The 22484-nt window shown below is 37.1% G+C and overlaps 1 protein-coding gene across 1 annotated transcript; it reads left to right on the top strand.

Moving 5' to 3' along the window:
• The first annotated feature begins 5028 nt into the window (after window positions 1-5028).
• LOC115966934 lies at window positions 5029-21962 on the top strand. The gene is made up of 5 exons (XM_031086060.1): window positions 5029-5121; window positions 6139-6699; window positions 7293-7631; window positions 20662-20748; window positions 20882-21962. Exons 1-5 carry the CDS (start codon window positions 5029-5031, stop codon window positions 21791-21793), a joined length of 1992 nt encoding a protein of 663 aa, XP_030941920.1. The 3' UTR covers window positions 21794-21962.
• The last annotated feature ends 522 nt before the right edge of the window (window positions 21963-22484 follow it).

The following is a 22484-nucleotide window of genomic DNA, read 5'->3' as shown; positions in this document are numbered from 1 at the left end:
GTATTCTGCATTTTTTCCCTACAAAAATTTCACAATTTATGTGTTTATAAATTTATATTAATCAATATTTTGTTGAATCTACCATTAAATCAATTTTTCCCTATATCATATATTTTTTTGGATGGATTTTCTCTATATATTCATCACACGTATAAAATTTTATAATGATTATTGGATGTTCTTTATCATCAAATCTATGATGTTATTTATTAGCAAATCTATAAGAACAGAAGGAATTAAAATTTTGAACACTTTTTAGATAAATTAGTTTATACTGTCGAATCACTTTAATATTTGAACATGATCATTGTGAGTGAGGCACTTAATCTAACAAGGTTTAAAAACTATTATAATAATAAAAATGATAGACTAATCTATCATTTATTGAAGTTACACCAAACTCCAGTTTAATCAAACCAAACTTTACTTTAACTTGGGGTGGAGGAGGGAAATGATGCCAATCTTGTCAATGGCGGACACCACTATGACCATAGAGATTAAATAATCAAACAAGATTATTCACCTTTACCAAAATATAATAAAAAATACAATAATTGAAGAATAAAAAACTAAAATTTGTGTTACGTAATGGATTGAAAGAGTTTTTTCAAAATAAAGTTAGAGAGAAGTTTTGTACATTATCCAAGCTTCACCTTGATTGATGAATAGGTTTTGTTTTCATCGAATACTAAGGGTCTGTTTGGATAGAACTTATTTTGCTGAAACTGAAAACTGAAAACTTAAAACACTGTAGCAAAATAATTTTTAAATGTGTGAATAGTACTGTGGGACCCATATTTAATGAAAAAATTGATAAAAAATGAAATTTGTGGGTCCGTGAACAGTGCACGGACCCACTGATTGACAGAAAAGTCAAAAAAAGGGCCAAACAGTACTGAACAGTACTCTACTGTTCCGCTTGTCCCCTGAAACGCGTGTAGAAAAGAAAAGAAAAAAAAAAAAAAAAAGCAAAACGCATAACGCAAAACGCATAACTCTGGATCCAAACTTACACTAAACTTAGAGTGCGTTTGGGAAGCGCGTTTTGCGCTTCCCAAACGCAAACCAAACGCACGTTTGCGTTTAAGATTTTTTTTTTTTTTTTTTTTTAGCGAATGAACAGTAAAAGTACTGTTCATATACTGTACGGAGACAAATTTTACTGTGTAGAGACAAATTTTACTGTTCATACACTGTTTGCACACTGTTCATAGGACCCACAAATCACTTTATTCAAAAAAATATTAAAAATGGGTTCCACGGTACTATTTACACATTTAAAAATTATTTTGTTACAGTGTTTTTCAGTTTTCAATTTTCAGCTGTATCCAAACGGACCAGTTTTCAATAATACTTGAATCTCAATAAATAGTATAGAAAAATTAATTATAAAACTAGTGTCCATTTGATACGATTTAAAAATTTGTGAGTTATTGGGGCCGTTTTCATAAATGTGGTTGTTAGGATTTGGATCATAAATTTGTACCATTCTTAATTTTTAACTTTAACTTTTTAGTTATTTTTCAACTTTTTGTATTAATGGTTGAGATTGAAAATTACTTTTTTTAACTTTCAATCTCAACCATCCATTGTTATTGGGTATTGCAATTGGTTTCAATATGTTGTTATACCAAAGATATGAAAAATCTTTATCTAATAAGACAAGTAATTCAATAAATAAGCCAAATAAGCCACATTTTAAGTCTTATCAACACACTTTTTTTTTTTGCTACAATTATCAACACACACTTAAAACAAGTATATCACATGGGTTCAAGTGATGGCTTAGTAATAATGGTATAGAATTTGTGGTGTCTAATGTCTATTCGAAGTTTGAACTCTGTCCCCTCCTTTCCTACTATTTTACCTACTTTTAACAAAAAAATGTTTCTTATAATCAAAGTAAGACCTAAAAAAATAAGTACATAATTATGTGATACATGACAATGTGAAGTTTGCAGATTTTTATTTTTATAGCAAGCATGTAGATTTTAAGGTTGAGTATAATAAAAGCTTTTAAAGTTGAGTATAATAAAAATTAAAATTACCTAAATTAGTTCAAACTCCCCTGACAAATTGGATATAAAATAAGATAAAATTAAAATTGATTGATTTTAGTTCAAGTTTCATTTAAACTAGAATTGAATCAATTATATAGTTTTTCAAACACACTAACCTATGTTTGCATTTTGCGGGGAGGTTTAGTGCATTCTAGTCATCTTCTCTCATTTCCTTTTTATCTATCTCCATTCTCTTAAAACAATTCCCAAATACTTCTTATTATAAGATTTGTTAAGCTGTTATTAAGGTCTCATGATATCCATGAGGTCATGGATGCGAAACCTTATATCAGTAAATGAAAGTCACTCCTAAAAAGATTGAATATACTTAAAAAAAAGTCAAATACTCGAAGAAATCTAAATATCCTTAATTGTAAAAAAAAAAAAAAACTATTATTGGTACTGTTTCTACAAAATATGAATATTTTATACTTAAAAATTAAAAAACACAAAAGATAAATCATGTGAAGAAAACGTAAAAGCCTTATGATCAACGTGGACAATTAATAATTCGAAAGTTAATCTTGGTGATCGCAAATCTGCTTAGTGGTGGGCCTGCAAAAGCATATTGCCATTATTACGATTGTCCATATTCTTTTGACTCTATCTAGAAGGAATGGTTGGGTAGGAGTAGATAGATAGATACAAAAGCGATACAATAATCATTTTGTTTTCTAGCATATTAAAGTCATGCCATGGAATTTAGAGTTGGTGACAGCTTACCAATACAATAAGCCTTCTCTTCATTTCTGTCGTGATCAAGCATTCTTAAGCTTTCTTTTCATTTTTGTCTTGATCAAGCAATTTTCCTTGCCAATCAATTGCCTAACTGGGCCTTAATATATAAAAGTATGATTAGCCATTTGATCCCCTAGAGTAAAACGGTTTTTGTTTTTTATTTTTATAAATTATTAGTATTTTAAATTTATGGCGTCTATTCAATGATGATTGATTTTTATTATTGTGCAAATCTTTTATTTGGTGATAAAAACCTTTACTAGTTAAGTTAATTGAAACCCACCGAATAAAAAGATTTAAGGAATAAGGATTTCTCCTCTAAAGATGGTAGGATGCTATATTGCTCATTTTAAGGTATCTAAGCTATCTAAGCTATCTTTGAGAGTTAAGACTTAAGAGTCCTCATTTAATTAAGGTGTGCTTGAGACTTATACCTATAAGTGGTCCTTCATCTACTTATCTCATTAACCCAAAAAACAAAAGCAAAATTAATATTTTAGTTTTGGGAGGACCAAAGTATGAATTAAGAAAATTTCAGAATTCAAAATTAAAAAATATATTAAAATTCAAGTGTGGATTAATATATTAAAAAAAATGGAATTCAACCTTCTTTTAATTCTCAACAATAATATAAGGTTGACATATGTATTAAATTTCATAGTAATTTACCTTTCAATGAAAAAAATAATAAAAAATCAAAGAGTCGTTAAAAAAATTCATCTTTCTTTTGTTGTGAAGCCTAATTATGACTGAAAATGCTAGTTTCAAAATTGCAATGAAAATTGAAAGATTCAGGGCTCGTTTGGTAATATTGTTCTAATAACATTGTTTGTATTTTTGAAAAATATGTGTGGGTGAAAAATGTGTGAAAATACGTGTAATATTATTTAAATATTGAAAACTATTGTTCAAAATACACTACCAAACACCTCCTAAGAGATTTGGTTTACCTCTAGTATTTTTTAACTAGATTTAAAAAATATATATATGTAGGGTCACGATTCGTGGCGGACCGTAACAGTGTCGGGTTCGCACGTAAAACGGCCCTAACAATATCATTTGTAGAGCGTGGGTTTGAAAGGCTAGGCCTTGATCGATAGGCGGTGGGTTGTTCAGGGGGTTCATACAAGGTTAAATGATCGTCACCCCTAGAGTACTTCTCATGGAGGTGGGCTGGAAGGCTCTCGTTTCTTGGCCACTTTTTCCCAGCCCCCCTTTTTTGGCGCACCTTCCTTTTTATTATATAGTCCGGCCTGGTTGATCCTGACCCTCCACTTGTAGGTCAGGCGGGAGCTTATCTCTGTGTCCGTCCCGTCAGCCATCCCATCTAACTTTCTATTAGTTGCATGGATCAAGGTTCATACTGTCCAAACGTCTTTTCTTTTCAACCATCTCTGGGTATTGGCAGGTGCATTTACTGAAGAAAGGACGCGTTTTCTTTAGTCCAACTTTCACACCCTGCTTCCCTATGGGCCCCATTTCGTTCACATCCCCTGGAGGGGGGCTGTTTGGGGGTTGCCTACACCGCAGTGTGGGTCCTTCTATTACAGCTCCGGAATACCGAGGACAGGGTAAGTCCTCAGCCATTCCCTTCGCCACGTCGGCCATTGACCATTTGTCCTCGGCAGGATACCCCTTCGGCACGGGTTCTGGGCCCAGGTAGAGTTTGGGCTGGGTTGCAGACCTCTCGGGCCCACAATAGCCCCTCAAAATCCTGCTATCCGTTCCCTCGGACGGATAGGTGGGTTTTGATGACACCAGGGATCAGCTAATGCCTAACAATCCTCGTCATATATCGATTCCCGAGGTTTTTCACCTGCCCTAGGCACGTCCCCAGAGCCGTTCGGAAGGCGAAACGTGGCCTCATTAAATGCGGGCGGCTTGGTGCTTCCCACGTTCAACGGTGTGATGAAAATCAAACGGTGATGATTTCCTGGCCTTTTCAGGCGGGAAAATGGGCGTGCAGTTTACCCTAGAAAGTATAAAAGATATTCTGGAGATGGATTCGTCTCTCCAGTTATATACTTAAGAGCTTTAGCGCGTGTATCCAGGGTTCATCTGAACTTCCGCCCAATTTCAAGTTTATCTCAAGCACATATAGCCCATCCGAAGCGTAACTCTCCCCTTATGTAAGTTTCCTACCTTCATTAACTCGCATTTTTTCTTTGTCTGGGTTTATTTCTCTCTGGCTCCCTTTCTTTTCCGTCGCGGGTTAGGTTTGTGCTAGTAGATGACTAAGGCAACTAAATTGAGGTTGAGGAAGTTGGTCGACACTGATGAGGCGATGAATAAGTTCATCGTTGATTATAATATTCCCCCCAATGTAAGTCTGGAGCACTGTAAGATGGGGGAATGGCACATTAAGAGGGGAACGGGCGCGGTTGTAATTCCCGTCCTTGCCTTTGTAGAGGGAGGTATGAGAATCCCTATGGGGCCAGTGACAAGGGGTTACCTCAGGCATTTCCGTTTAGCCCCTACCCAGTGTGCCGGCAACGTTCTTAGGATTTTGGGTTGCGTGGACGCTTTAAATGAGAAGATGGGTTTAAGACTGACCCACCATGATGTAAATTGGTGCTATAACCTCCAGAAATTGAAAGGAAAAACCTATTACATGAGGTCAAGGGACGATAGGGTTCGGTTGATCCAGTGCCTTCCTGATTCCAACAAGGGACTGAACAAGGATTTCCTTATTGTCTCTGGGGAGTGGCATGATGGCGACCCATGCCCCGTAGTAGAAGGAGAACCAGGTGGGGTTTCAGGAATGGAAGAGGGATAACCCTTTAATCCATTCTAATCTAATGTATTTTGATAACTAACCATGCATATATGTTTGTTGTTTTTTTTTTTTGTAGATGCACGTGCCTATACACGGCATTTTCATTTAGTCAATCGGGCGGATTTGGAGACCGTTTTACAATCGGCAGTTTTCGTGAATGACAGTGATGGCCAAGTCCGTGCAGCTCACAAAATACTAGGGTACCCTCCAGTTCAGAAGTCGTTTGGGGACGCAAAGCACGTGATCAGTGCCCGCCGTCCCTGGCTTCCAAAAATTACCGTAGTAGAAAAGGGATTTCTAATCTCTCAGGAGCCAGCTGTCCCCAAGAACATCCCCCTGGTGGGTCCGTCTTCATCTCATCAAGCAGCCGAGGACGAAGGTGAACCCGATCTGACGGAGGAGGGGTTCAGGGTTTTTGATTTAGTCTACCAATCAGAGGACCCTCCTGGTGACCTAGGTGACCCAGCTTTGTCCGAGGCTGAATTGTCGTTAATAGGCACCTCTTCGCAAGCCGAGATGGGAGTCAAGAGAATACCTTTAACCCCCCTTCTCCAACTCCTCGAGGCCCAACCAAGGAAGGATACCCAGGAGGCACCACAACCCGATGCTCCTCCTCCACCGCCTCGACCCCTTACAATCCAAACCCGGTCATCCTCCACCAAGTCCCAGCCACAATCCAACCGCCCCGAACCTCCCACCCCCTCCCAACCAGCTCGGTCCCCCAGACCTGAAGGTGCTGATTCTAAGAGAAAGAGGAGTCCCAAGGGCAAGGACACCGCGGATGAGGGAAAATCCCAACCTTCAAAGGAGAAGGATGAGGCTCCGCGTACAAAACAACTGAAGCTCGGGCCCCAAAGCAAGGGCAAAGGACCCGCAGTTCAAACCCCTCAAGGCAAGGGGAAAGGAATTGATTCCCAATCCCTACCGAGCGCCTGGCTCCCTGCCCCAATGCTTCACGGGGGTCCATTACTGGAAACGGCCTCCCTGAGGGACCTCGGAGACGGCGAGGGTGAATACGTGGCGGACGCATTAGGGAGAACCATATTACTCCCTAATGATATGGACGAGCTGAAGAGAATGAGGATGCAGGAGGTTTTTCTCAGCACCAAGAGATACTTGTGCATGGTAAGATTTCTGGCCACCTAACACCTTATCATCCCTTGTTACCGGTTTACCGCTCACTACGCGTTCATCTTTCTTGACAGGCTCTCCAGGCAACCTATAGGATGGAGGAAGAGGTGCATGACAGGAGTAAGGCAGCCGAGAACGAACGTAAGAAGCGCATAACAGCCTCAAAAACACTCGAAGCTTCTGAAAAGGAACTCGCTAAAGTCAAGGATGATTTAATAATGACTACTCGCGAGAGGGATAACGTCTCGGCGGGCCTTGATAGTGCCCAGAAACAGGCCAAGGACCAAACCAAGCGCGCAATTGAAGCCGAGGACCAGCTGCGAATAGCCAAAGACCTAATCGAGGATTTGAATAAGCAGCTGACCGTGGCCTTGCATGAAAAAGGAGTGGCAGACTATGCCCGGGATGAAGCCGTACGGGCAAAGCAGGAGGCCGAATTTGCCAGGAATGAGGCAGAGGCTGCCAAGAATACGGCCGAGGATGATGGTTATAACATGGGAGTAGCCGAAACCCAAGCCACCCTTAAGGCGCAGATTCCTGGAGTATGCAGGTTTTATTGCTCCCAGGTCTGGGAAGAAGCATTGAAGCGAGCTGGAGTGGACGCTTCATCAGATTTGTGGAAGGCAGAGAGCGTTTTCTACCCGGCGGCCATCCGTGACACCACTTCCACTAGCTCTGTGACCACGGATGCTCAACCCGAGGAAGAGGTCACCCCGTCGGGAAACTTACAAGCCAGTGGTTCTACTAGCAAGGCGCCCAAAGAGGGAATACTTCAAGATGTGGTGGTAATATCGCAGCATGCGGATCCTGAGATACCTACAGAAATTACTGAACCCAAGGTGGGCGTTCAGGTATCGAGTACAGAAGAACTAGCCGCTCCTGCACAGTTGCCACAGGCCATTCCCCTTGCTGTGGTCACTCTCAGGGTACCAGTGTTGGCCCTGTTCAGTCTTCCTTAGAAGAAACCGTCATTCCAGGCATTGAAGCTGATCCTAATCCCACCTCCAAAAATGCAACCGACAAACAAGCAGAAAAGTAGAAGCCTTGGTTGGGCTTTTGTATTTGTTTCTATTTGAACGATTAATTTGTCTCTTTTCCTTTCGCAAACTTCCTAATTTATCGATAGTTTCCAAGTATTTGAACATGTATATATTTGTTATCCGCCCTTGTTAATGCGCATTATTTGCTTATAAACTCTGCGCTGACTCATTTTAATATGTACAAATAACTATGCATGCAAGACATTTAACACTATGTTCCTCAAACTCTCATTTACTTGTGCCCACAGAGGCCTTAGATTCATTTCTAACCTTTGTTTTTGCGAAGATATAAGCACCATTTTCGCCATCACGCAGAGTAGCTAAATCTCGTTTAGTGTTTAGTTTTCCACATCCAGGTAGTTGGTTTTCCCACAGGCTTGAGTCCGAGGACTATGCAATGCCTTGGTTCTGTCCAAAACCTAGTTTTCCACATCCAGGTAGTTGGTTTTCCCACAGGCTTGAGTCCGAGGACTATGCAATGCCTTGGTTCTGTCCAAAACCTAGTTTTCCACATCCAGGTAGTTGGTTTTCCCACAGGCTTGAGTCCGAGGACTATGCAATGCCTTGGTTCTGTCCAAAACCTAGTTTTCCACATCCAGGTAGTTGGTTTTCCCACAGGCTTGAGTCCGAGGACTATGCAATGCCTTGGTTCTGTCCAAAACCTAGTTTTCTCTTTGTATGGGGCCTTGGCTTGCCTTTAGCTCTAGGGGAGCTAGCTCTTCAGCCAAGCCCCTTGAGTTTATCTATACGGTTAACGTTACCAAGCGCCTAGTTTGTTCTGTACGAGGAGCTTTAGCTTTTAGGGGAGTTAGCTCTTCAGCTAAGCCCCTCGTCAAGAAACGTAGCCCCTAGTGAGATTTTATACTTGAACTCTATAACCAACGGTTAGAAATAACAGAGGAAGTGTTTCAACCTACCACCTGCGCCAACACGCAAGCCTTTCCCACAGACGGCGCCAATTGTAGGGTCACGATTCGTGGCGGACCGTAACAGTGTCGGGTTCGCACGTAAAACGACCCTAACAATATCATTTGTAGAGCGTGGGTTTGAAAGGCTAGGCCTTGATCGATAGGCGGTGGGTTTTTCAGGGGGTTCATACAAGGTTAAATGATCGTCACCCCTAGAGTACTTCTCATGGAGGTGGGCTGGGAGGCTCTCGTTTCTTGGCCATTTTTTCCCCAGCCCCCCTTTTTTGGCGCACCTTCCTTTTTATTATATAGTCCGGCCTGGTTGATCCTGACCCTCCACTTGTAGGTCAGGCGGGAGCTTATCTCTGTGTCCGTCCCGTCAGCCATCCCATCTAACTTTCTATTAGTTGCATGGATCAAGGTTCACACTGTCCAAACGTCTTTTCTTTTCAACCATCTCTGGGTATTGGCAGGTGCATTTACTGAAGAAAGGACGCGTTTTCTTTAGTCCAACTTTCACACCCTGCTTCCCTATGGGCCCCATTTCGTTCACATCCCCTGGAGGGGGGCTGTTTGGGGGTTGCCTACACCGCAGTGTGGGTCCTTCTATTACAGCTCCGGAATACCGAGGACAGGGTAAGTCCTCAGCCATTCCCTTCGCCACGTCGGCCATTGACCATTCGTCCTCGGCAGGATACCCCTTCGGCACGGGTTCTGGGCCCAGGTAGAGTTTGGGCTGGGTTGCAGACCTCTCGGGCCCACAATATATATATATATATATATATATATATATATATATATATATATATATATAATGGCAAATGATAGTGGAATTTAATCGTTACATTTTATTTAGTTAGTGGGTAATGTAACGATCTCTCATTAAAACAAAATGAAATTCCTTTTAAAAAAGCATTTGAGGTAAGTCAAATCCAAGATTAAGCAGAACTACAATCGCTCTAGCTATAAACAAGTTGATAGGTTGTTGATGTTCTAATACTTACGAACCATTTGGCACAATTATGAAAATATGATGATGAATAAAAAACCATATGTGCGCCTCGGACACACCACTATCTTCATCAAAATTTGGAAGAAAATAACTTATTTAAACTGCCATCACACACACAAACAATAAGAAACTATTTTTCTTTTCAAAAAAGAAAAGAAAAAAAAAAAGAAAGAAACTATTTTAGAATATAATAAAAGAGTAATCTTTCTTGAAGTCCCCTGTAGCCTCTTATTCATTGGTTTGCCCTTAATTTTGGCTAGTTGGGAATTTTTTTTTTCCCCTGTTTTTGCAAGGTTTTTAGCTACATAAAACACCAAAAGCGGAGAAAAAAATGTTTATGAATATCTAATTTAAATTTTTTTTAAAGGAGGGCAACAAATCATTGGCTAGTCAACCATTTCGAAATTTTTATTTTTTACTATTTTGCCACTTAGGAAAATTGAGTTGTTGGGACCAAATTTTAAAGAATTTGGTGGAGAAAAAGGGATGAGGGCGTGAGAATCTGAGATCACCTTTGCTAGCAAGATATTCAAATTTATAAAAACAATAGCATTCCAAGCTCTATGGTTGGTGGGTTATAGTTAATTTGATTGGTAAATTTCTTCATCATTTAATAAAATATTCAAATTTGAATTCCTTCTAGGTAAAAAATCAATCAATTTTTTGATTTGATGATAAAAAACACATAAAAATGACCTTGTACATAAAGCACAATAATCATGCTAAGAGTTTTGATAATACCGTATCAGATGACATTTTAGTTTAGTCAGAGAAATAAAATATTTTGATATTCGTTAATATTGGTGTATTATTTCGAGATTATAGTTAATAATAATAATAATAACAATAACTTCTTTATCATTGGTTCAAGAATTAAAAAAAAAAAAAAGATCAAAACATCAAATTGTTTAAAAAAAAAAAAACCAACAACAACAACAAAACAAATGCAACTTAAGTCAAGCCACATAACACGGGTAGGTGGGTGGGCATTTGAATTGAACCAACTAGTCTTTACACATAATCCATGTGGGACACAACTGATAACACAAGAGTAAAAAGAAGTGAAATTGTAAGAGATATTCAGAGAGAGAGAGAGAGAGAGAGTCTATTTGGATACCGCTTATTATTGAAAACTGAAAACTAAAAGCACTGTAGCAAAATAATTTTTAAATATATGAATAGTGCCGTGAGAACTAGTTTTAAAGAAAAATTTGTCGAAATCCGTACTTATAGGTCTTGTGAATAGTGCACGGGACCCACAAAAAAAAATGTAGACACACATGTGCTTTCCTTTTCAGTGCAATCCAAATCCAGCCTAAGAAGAAGAAGAAGAAGGGGTGGTTGTTGTTGTTGTTGTTGTTTTTTTTTTTTTTTTTTTTTTAATAATTTTTTTAAAGCATGGTATCTATTTATTGGTTGAAATTTGGTATATTTCTCCATTTTTTTGCTACATGATTGGTATTTAAACCAACACGAAACATCATTTTTGTACTAGTGTACTTACCGATAGGATAAACATTGGCCATACTAGCTTATACGATACAAAATTGTCTTCCTTTTTTGTAGTTTAAATGATTGGTATATCTTAGTGTTTTTAATTGAGATATCTAAGTTTCAAATCCCCCTATCCCAACTATAAAATTAATACATAAATAAAAAGTTGATATCATAAATACAATTATATAGTAATAAAAAAAACACACATACCAGGGATTGAATTGAAACTCAACCTAAAGAAGGAGTGAATTTAGTTACTTTGGTAGCCACCAAAGGAGTAATTCCATATTTCCACCACTTGTCATTAATACTGGTGAATCTATGACATTTAAGTCATGAGTTACTACTTTAATGTCATTTAAGTCATAAGTTATTACTTCAATGCCTTGATAGATCAATTTAGATTCCATGTTGAATAACAACAGTTTTGCAAGTACTGATAAGAGCTTCATCATTATTTTAATTCATACTCATATATGTGTATAAGTGGAAGTCTAATATAAATAAAAAAAGTAAAGAAATTAATGAATAAATGTAGTATAATTTGGACTCAATCCTACAAGTTTGAACTTTTGGATCTTGTAAGTTATATTAACTTATTAAAACTTGTCATGGGTTTTGTACTTGAATTAGTATATTTCCATGTCTAAAGTGCTTCGGGATCTAGGACAGGAAGGGTTCAAGTTGCAGGGTTCTCCAAATGATTTGTAATGACTCATGAGACTATTTAACAATACGATTGCTTTTATAACAGTTTTAACTTTCTAGTTGAAATAGAAGGAAAGATGCTAAAAGTTCGAATTTGTGCTAAAACATAAGAGCTTGTTTAGACCCCAAAATAAAATTATGGCTAAATTGCTTTTACCTTAACTTATCTAAGTATGGAACAAGAGTAAATGAAGCGCAATCACCGGATCTACTCTAATGCATACACATGGACAATAAACAAGAAAAGTAAAGCACAAAAGTAAGGGAAGAGAGATGCAAATACAAGATAACATCAAGACGAGTTATTGAAGAGGAAACTAAGAGAGAGAAGAAAAAGATGTTACAATGATTTCTCACTAAGGATGAGTAGCTCTCTATCTAAAAGATGGGTGTGTTGTGTTGTAGAAAACCTATCTAGGGTTTTTCTCTCTGAATAGCCCCCTTTTACTTTTGTGGGTAATAAGTATATATATAGTATGGGTGAAGGGTAAGAAAGTTACACCTAAAAACCTCTAGGCAGAATGTTTCGTAGGTACCTCGCGAGATGGCCTATCTCGCGAAGTACTCGCAAAATTGCACTGATTCTTCATTTCATGCTTGATTCTTCACCAATTTAATACTAAATCCAATACAATAAAATCCCACAAAATACAAGGAACAAAATAATGCAAATACAACACTTTTTGTCATGGAATAAAGCCAATATAAAATATAGTTGTAAATCACAACTTTACAAATGCATATGTCATGTTCGACACATGAGATACTTTCTCTTATTATACCCTTTTAGATAGTATTTAGTTATTTTTATTTTTTATAATTTAAAAATAGGCGAAACTACACTATTGTTTCTTGAAACTTGTTTGTTAAGTGTTATTGGTCCTTCAAGTTTGAAATGAATGTTGTTAGTCTCTAAAATTTAAAAAATGAGAACAATTGATCTTTTTGTTAAAAATCGTTCGTCTTATTGCCTACGTGATTAATGGAATAATGACATGGCAAATTTTGAGTGGCATGACATCAATAATAATATAAAAAATTTAAAACCAATTGCTAACTCATTAAAAAAATCCATAACCTTGTAGAAAATCACCCAACTCCTTCTATGACCCATAAATGAACGGGTATTCCCAAATCAAACTTAAACATGAGAAACAAGCAAAGAGAAAAGCAAAATCAAAAATTAGTGTTGGTCGATGCGAAAAACAACTCATTCTTTTTACGTTCTTTCATTTGTTTGGGGTGTCTAGTCTAATTAAAAACTGCAATGATATTTTGTTATCTTTCTTGATGGCCAATTTTATTGACTAATAACAATTTTTGGCGTAGAAGTGGTCCAAGTGCTAGAACCTTTGGTAAATTCATGTGTGCCTAGAACTTTCAACCATCTTTTGTAAATTCATGTGTGCCTAGAACTTTCAACCATCATAAGCGTAGATTTCATATTTGTGCAAAAAGGAGTGGGTCACAAGGGAGGAGGATGGTGGTCAGGAGGGTGGAGGACAATGCTAATTTGGGATTCTCTCTCTCTCTCTCTCTCAAAAGTTTGATTTTGATTTGAGAATACATGTTTGTTTAGGGTCATAAAATGGGTTGGATGTTTTTTAAAGGGTCATGGGTTTTTTTGATGAGCCAACGATAGGTTTTTATTTTTTAATATTTAAATTTGATGTCATATCACTCAAAATTTCCTATATCATTATTTCATTAGCCATATAGGCACTAAAACTAACAACTGTTAACAAAAGGACCAATTGTGCCCATTTTTTAAACTTGAGGACCAACAACACTTATTTGAAACTTGAGTGATCAATAGTGTTTAATGTGAGAGTCAAAAACACAAAATTGAGGAGCTACCCTTAAATTTTTTATCAACACAACTAATTTGTAGAGGATGGGAGACGGAAATCCCTAATAAGAAGATTAACAAGATGGATAAAGACAAAGACAATTTGAATCAAGGCTTTCTATGTATAAGGATTGTATTCTTGAGGTACAGGGTTCTTAAGGATGAATACAAGTGATAACTCCTCTCACTTTCTCTCTCTTGTTCTTCCTTGGATTTTATTTTTATTTTTTTGAGGATCAAGGGGACTTGTTGTTGTTAATGTTTGTCTTGCTCTTCTTCGTTGGAGTTTTGGCAAACTGTTTGGTTTCAGGCTCACAAGCTGTATTCAAAGTAGCATTAGCATTGGCTACAATAATAAGAACACATGGTTCTTGGTTTCGTTTTTCTTAAGTTCAAAATTTTATATTGAATTTGGTGCATACTCAAAAAGACGTTTTTTCATCAATGGGGGAGTTAAATATTCCTCGTTGGCCATAGAGTTTTATGGAGAGAAGGGGATAAGTGTTTGACAAAATTGTTGGAGTGAAAAACTTAATAAGCAAGTTAGAGTTATTTGAGAAGATTAATAATAGAAAATCCACAATGGGAGACGGAAATCCACAATAGCAAGACTAACAAGTTGGATGAAGGCAAAGACAACTAAATGAAGACTTTCTATATATAAGGATCGTTTTCTAGAGGTACAAAGAGGGGCTCTAAAGGATGAATACAAGTGATGACTCTTCTCACTTTCTCTCTCTTATTCTTCCTTGGATTTTTTTAGATCAAAGTGACTTGTTATTGTTGTTATTGTCATTAATTGTATTAATGTTTGTCTTGCTCTTCTTCTTTGGAGTTTTGGCAAACTGTTTGGTTTCAAACTCACAAGCCATATTCTAAGTAGCATTAGGATTAACTACAGCAACAGGAACATGGTTCTTGGTGCCGTTCTTCCTAAGTTCAAAATTTTCTACGAAAAATGTTTTTTCATTAGTGGGAGGGTTGAGCATTTCTTGTTGGCCATGGATTTTGATGTATAGAAGGGGATAGGTGTTTGAGAAGATTGTTGAAAAGAACAACTGAACAAGCAAGTTAGATCTATTTAAGAAGATTAACAATAGGAAATCCACAATGGGTGATGGAAATCCACAATAGAAAGATTAACAAGATGGATGAAGACAAAGACAATTGAATTAAAGCTTTCTATATATAAGGATGGCATTCCCGAGGTACAAAAAAGGGTTTTTAAGGATGAATACAAATGATGACTCCTCTCACTTTCTCTCTCTTGTTCTTTCTTGGGTTTTTTTTTTGGATCAAGGGGACTATTTGTTGTTATTGTTGTCATTAATGGTATTAATGTTTGTCTTGCTTTTCTTCGTTGGAGTTTTGGTAGATTGTTTGGTTTCAGGCTCACAAGCTGCATTCAAAGTAGCATTAGCATTGGCTATAGCAACAAGAACATGGTTCTTGGCCCCTTCTTGTTAAGTTCAAAATTTTCTTCTGAATCTAGTACATACTCAAAAAGACGTTTTTTTTTTCATCATTAGGAAGTTAAGTATTCCTCGTTGGCCTTGGAGTTGATGAAGAGAAGGGAATAGGTGTTTGAGAAAATTGTTGGTGAGAACAACTAAACAAGCAAGTTAGAGCTATTTGAGAAGATTAACAATAGGAAATCCAAAATAGAAAGATTAACAAGATGGATGAAGACAAAAACATTTGAATCAAGGCTTTCTATATATAAGGATCATATTTCCAAGGTACAAAGAGGGGTTCTTATGGATGAATACAAGTGATGACTCTTCTCACTTTCTCTCTCTTATTCTTCCTTAGGTTATTTTTGGATCAAGGGGACTTGTTGTTGTTGTTGTCATTAATGGTATTAAAATTTGTCTTGTTTTTTTTCGTTAGAGTTTTGGTAGGCTATTTGGTTTCAAGCTCACAAGTTGTATTCAAAGTTGCATTAGCATCGACTATAGCAACAAGAACGTGGTTCTTGGTCTCGTTTTTCTTAAGTTCAAATTTTTCTTCTGAATCTACTGCATACTCAAAAAGACATTTTTTCATCAATGGGGGAGTTGAGTATTCCTTGTTGGCCATGGAGTTTGATGGAGAGAAAGTGATAGATGTTTGAGAAGATTGTTGGAGAGAACAATTGAACAAGCAAGTTAGAGCTGTTTGAGAAGAGATGAGAGGTACCGTATGATTCCATAACACTAATAAATAGACTAAATAAGTTTAAAGTATTACTTTTTTTTTTCTTTTTAAATTCTAAAGAAATTTTCTTTTACTTTTAGATATATATATATATATATATATATGAGTAATTTAGCTCTCATTTGGAATTCCACCACTTATTACATGAAAATATATTGCCTTAGCACTTAGGCCTTAGCTAGTGATAAGAGTATTCATTGGTTAACAATTCTAATGATTACACACTGTTCTCTTTTCCAAAAAAATTACACAAAGCCCAACACTTCCTTTTTACAAATCAGTTAATCAGGCGAAGAACTTTCTATGTATGGCCTTATAGTGGTAATTACCCATGGTGGTTATGAAGGAAGTCTTCTCTTGGTCATTGAGGGCTAATGTAATCTGGTGATAGCCCTAAAAAGCATTAAGGAAGCTCATCCATAGATGCCCAAATGTAGCACCCACAAGCTGATCAATTTTTGGCACCAAAAATTGGTCTTTGGGGCAGCCTCTATTTAAATTTGTGAAATCCACACACATCCTGTACTTCCCGATCTTCTTCTTCACCACCACAGTGTTGGCTAGTCACTCAAGCTTGAACACTTCTTAAATGGCCTTAATCTCTCTCGACTTATCTACTTCTTCCTTCATAGCATCTAAGTGAATATCTGAGGACCTTCTAGGCTTTTGCTTCTTCGGAGTACATTAGGATCTATGTTGAGTCTATGGCACACAAACTCTAGATCCACTCTTAGGACCTTGCAAGGACTCTAAGCAAATATGTCTTTGTTATTGACTAGGAAAAGTAACAACTACACCTTTTCAGGGAATGGGAGGTCTTTACCGACCTAGAAATACTTGTCTCCGGCATCTATATAGACCTTCTCTAATTGCTCACACTGTTCCTTCGTAGTGGTTTAGGTGTCTGAACCCACTGAGGTAGCGGGTTGCAATTGCTATGAGCCCCAAAGAATCTCTGGCTACTGCGACTGCTACTTGTGTCCAATAGCTATCATTGGGAATGGGGACACATCATAGAAGACTGTAGGACATTGAAAGATCACTTAAACCAGTCGAAAAAGGTTCTGATTCCTCTAGGAGGCATCTCCACTCATCTTCTTTGGCCAGTGAAAGTAGGGCTCATTCTTGATCTTCTCTACAATTCGATAGACTAGCTCCTTGTACAATAAGTTTAACACTTTGGTCCTCTGTTGCGGCCTCTGAGGGTCGAAGTCACTTCTAGGCTGAAGAGGAGGATAATCCACTCTTACCTCATTTCTCTTGACAATGGGCGCCTTCGATTTGGACTTGGCCTACAACCGGTCATCCTCTAACCTCTTGTATTCCTCTACCCTCTCCATTAACTTATGCATATTTGTGACCAACTATAGAGCGAGTGAGGTCTTAAGCTTAAAGTCGATGGGAAGGTTGACCTTAAAGTTGCTAGTAGCTAGTAGCTACTCTTTCATTATTTTTCTCAATCTCATTATACAATTCATAGTAATGATCAGAGTATACCCTAAAGGTCTCTTCTTCTTCCATGGACATAGAGATTAGGGAATTAAATGATCTCGGGGCTTTACTGTATGTAATGGACCTTGTTTCGAATGCTCAAGTTAACTCATCATAGTTATGGATAAACCCTTTCTCCAGCCCATTAAACCATTTAATGGCTGGCAAGGTTAGAAGGGAAGATCTTGCACATCAACGCCTCATTCTTAGAGTAAATGGCCATGCTCTGGTTATAGTGATTGACATGGTCAACAGGGTCAAACTTACCATTATAGTTGACAAAGATGGGTTTGACAAATCTTCGAGAAAGTCAATGCTCTCTATTTCCTCGGAGAATGGAGAATGAGAAATCTGTTGTAAAACTTTACTCATTGCATCATTCCCCAAATTCTGTGGGGTTAAGGGTTCTCTGCAATCCACTTGCATCCCAAACCTCCTTGGTGAAGCTCCCCTCATTGCCGTTTGTTATGAAAAAGGCACTTTATGCCTGTCCCTACAAGAGGGGAGGGGGGGAGAGTCCACCCCTCCATATCTCCTAACCAGAGAGATCATTCTCTCCTTATACCTATGTGTTGTGGTGACAGATCTTTCCTTGCACTGCCAAGGAGAGGAATCCATCCTTTCTCTATCCCTTTGGTAATTCCCAAGTTATTTTTCCCTCTACAGGAGTCTACTTTGGCAGGGCTTTAAGCCCGCTAATTCTGATGCTCTTTACTACACCTAGCATCCCGTTGTAAGGCCAGCACTTGTACTCTTAACTGATCTATCTCGATCCTTACTATATTGAGAGGGTCCTATGAATTTTGTTACTAACCTCTCCCTTTGATACAAAGGGGGCACACGCACCCTACTTTAACTCCGTGGGGGTTCCTCCTGGCCTTTTCTTTTTAATCCATATTGCAACCTTTTGTTTCCTAAGATGGGCTTGACTGACATGCTTGGCCTTGATGGTTTAGGAGCCCTATTCCTTCCCTAAATCGTCATCTTGACTCCAACTAAGTTATAATCCTATTGCTTGGTGGATTTTCTCACAGATGGTGCCAGTTGTTGGAGTAAAAAACACAAAACTAAAGAGTTAGCTAGCCTTGAATTCCTTATCAACATAACTAATTTGTAAAGGATGGGAGACAAAAATCCATAATGGAAAGATTAACAAGATAGATGAAGATAAAAACAATTGAATCAAGGATTTTTATATATAAGGATTGTATTCCCGAGATACAAAAATGTGTTCTTAAGGATGAATACAAGTGATGACTCTTCTCACTTTTTCTCTTGTTCTTCCTTGGAATTTTTTTACTTTTTTTTTTTCTAGATCCATCCTCCTATTGCCCTTCCCTTCATTTTATAGCCATCCTTCTCCTTATCCAGCTATCCTGCATTTAGTTGGATTTAGGATATTTGTCCCATCATCACCTCCTCCTGCCATTTTTTTATCATGAAAGTAGATTTTTGGGGGTGTCCTCACTATTCAGGTCATTTATTTAGCACTTAATGTGGTTGACATTAGGTGAGGGAAGTCTTAAATGTAGAGGTGAGTGTTACATTGGGCTTTGTGTTTTCTTTGACGTGTTCCCCGAGAAAGCAGGTGAAGGAGGGTGTCCTTGAACAGACCAACGATCATTCCATGATTGGCCCGTGTTTGGATGACCTCGAAAACGGGCCTAAGTGACCTCCTCTTGTTGGGAGGCCCACTCACCCCTGGTTGGATCCCAATTTAGGCCTATTTCTTGGATAGAATTTCTCGAAGTCTTCTCTTCGGGTTAAGGTCCTCAGGGCAAAGTTCCGGTCCACTCCCCCACACTTAACAACCAAACTTTAAAGACCAGACAATGTATTTTGCCTAAAAAATAATCTCACGTTCATATTTTTGTCTCATAATTAATAAAGGGTCCAGTTAACGGATATCTTTAGAGTATTTGTTAATATATTATATTAGAAAAGTTTTAATACCATTTTTATGGAAATATAAAAAGCATTTAAAAAAATAAGTTTTATTTTTATAAAAAGTTTCTAAAAATATTCTTAAAATAATGCCTTTGTGCATTGTTAACTTTTTCCTTTAATAAATAAGTTATTTAAAATTATTGAATTATAGGATACCAATTTTTTTTTTCCTTGCTACTTCTTTCCTTTCATATATATAAACTAACTCAGAGGCCCCAAGAAATGTAAACTGCAACCTTACGCCACGTTTGGTAGTGTAACTATAACAATAGTTTTCAGTATTTAAATAATATTACACATATTTCCATATATTTTTCCACCCATATATATTTCCAAAAAATACAAACAATATTTCTAGAATAACGTTACCAAATACCTCTAGAGCTCATTGGTTCGTTTTCCACCTTTTCAAAGTTGCTCTTAAAATCTTTGATTAAATTAGCTTTGGAATAATAAATCTTTCAATGACGTAACTTTTTTCATAATTATTTTGAATAATTTACTAAGTTGGTAAATTATTAGTAACCAAAAATCATTATTACATTACATTATTATTTATACCACTTTTATTATCAATCACTTTCCATTCCATTATTTCCTAAAAAAAATAAAAAATAAAAAATTTCCATTCCATTAGACTGAGATTCAGATTTTAAGATAAGGTCAAATGAGGTTTTAATATTATTACCAACCAATTGTCAGGTCTACAATCGGTAAGTTACTAAAAACATTGCTCCAATAAACTCACTGAGACATTAAGGGCATGTTTGATAGAGGAGTTTGAGTAATATCGTTTGTAATTTTTTAAAATATATATGGGTAAGAAAATGTGTAGAAAAATGTGTAATGTTATTTAAAAACTGAAAATACATTGTTTAGATAGCCTACTAAGAAGGGCCTAAAATTTTTTTAATATGCCAACTAAGGTGCGTCAAGAGCAATTTTGAGCAATAATGGTCTTTATTCATTTCCTCAAAGGGGAAAATACACCATATTAAAAACGAATTTGGCTATTTACTAGATTAATATTCTGTTTCTCAAAAAAAAAAAAAAAAAAATATATATATATATATATATATATATATATATTCTGAGCCTCTATAATCTTTCTCGCCCATACGTCATTCCTTTAGAAAAGGTATCACTCTATCTCTTCTTCTTCTCTCTCCATTATTTTGTGTTAGTGGTTGTGGGATAGACTATAGAGGAATAGTTAAAGATGTTATATGAACTAGGCTACTAGCTCTTGGCTTTATTCAATTTGCTTTTCATTTGGTGCTTGTGTTCTTTCCTTTCAATATAGGATAGACAAAGTTGAAATTCTTTGACCAAAGAAGAAAGAAGGGTATTGGGTTTGCATCTTGGATCCTGTTCCTTCATCTCTTAATCGTTCTGGTAATCTCAAAATTGTAGTTGTTTCTTATATATTGCAATATTCATGTCTTTCAGAAGAAATAGTATTGACTTTTTGAAGTTTCTGATTAGGATTTTATTAACCATTCCCACTTTGTCACTGAAATTTCTACAGTTTGTTCATGGAATTGGAGCAAGGGAGTTGACCAAAACTCACCAAGAAGAGCTTATAGATCATAATCATATGAATGGTGACGTTCCTAGCATGGACAGTGATAGCAAGGAACATGATGATGTCCATATAATATTATATGATTCCCAAAAACAACATGTCATGAATGATCAATCTAAGCAAGAACATGTGCATACTCATCATTCATCCCACATGGATCATATGGACACTTCCTCAATGATCTTCTTCACTGTGAAGGATCTAAAGGTAGGAAAAAAATTGCCCATCTATTTCCCTAAGAGAGATCCTTCAACTTCTCCACATTTGTTGCCAAGAGAAGAAGCTGACCCAATTCCCTTCTCATCAAAACAACTCCCATACCTTCTTGAATTCTTCTCTTTCTCTTCTGACTCTCCCCAAGCCAAAGCCATGAAAGATACACTCAAAGAATGTGAGACTAAGCCCCTCAAAGGAGAGACCAAGTTCTGTGCAACTTCCTTAGAATCCATGCTTGATTTTACAAGTGGCATAATGGGGTTGGAGTACTCTCCTTTCCAAGTTCTAAGTACCTCCCACCTCACTAAGTCAACCACCCTTTATCAAAACTACACTTTCCTAAAGATGCCTGAGGAAATTCCAGCTCCCAAGATGGTAGCATGTCATACCATGCCTTATCCTTATACCATTTTCTATTGCCATAGCCAACACAGTGAGAACAAGGTGTTTAAGGTAACACTTGGTGGTGAGAATGGTGATTTGGTGGAGGCTATAGCTGTTTGTCACATGGATACCTCTCAATGGAGCCCTGATCATGTGTCATTTCGTGTGCTTGGGGTTCAGCCAGGGACCTCCAGCGTGTGCCATTTCTTCCCAGCAGATAATTTTGTATGGGTCCCGAAACCTGTGTCAATTTAGTAGTCTAATAGCAAAGTGATGATGTTTTATCTGGTCCTGATGCTACTGTGGCGCATGAATACATGAGCCTAGTATAGTGTTAAATAAATGCAGACCAGCGTTGTTTCTTGTGATTGGGGTTTTATAGTTTGTAGTTTATCAATGAAGAAAGTAGTTTTTCTGTGTAACAAGTTCTCATTTTTGAGATTTACATCTAGTTAGACTTAAATTGCACTTGCATTTTTTTATATTAAAATTATAGGATTGTTTATGCAATTATGCAATTATGCTTCTCTGCTTTCATTTTATACAGTTCACACCACTAACTTTGCCTAATTTCATGGTTGATGTGTGCATGTATTTACGTGTTTGTTTTAAAAATCATTCCTCTTAGACTTAGCTTCAAATCTTTTACCTAGTAAGCCTTGACCAAAGTGAACGAAGAATATTCCTTACATAAACCTGAAACTTTAGGTGGGGGGAATATTTTGCAATTGGCTGAACTTAACTTGAACTTGATCGAAGAAAAAAAAAAAGAATTCCTCAGAGAGAGAGAGAGAGAGAGAGAGAGATTTCCTGACTTAAAAAGACAATTAAATTTTGGTTAGCTTGGAGTGTGTGAATCGACCATACATATTGAGTCATATTGACCCTTTTTTATTTGACGTGTGCAGCAAAAAATAGAATATATATACATATATATATATATATA

This window comes from Quercus lobata, chromosome 11, assembly GCF_001633185.2.
Source record: "Quercus lobata isolate SW786 chromosome 11, ValleyOak3.0 Primary Assembly, whole genome shotgun sequence".
Taxonomy (NCBI): Eukaryota; Viridiplantae; Streptophyta; class Magnoliopsida; order Fagales; family Fagaceae; genus Quercus; species Quercus lobata.
The sequence above is the reverse complement of the archived record's forward strand: the minus strand, read 5'-3'. Positions and strand labels throughout refer to the sequence as shown.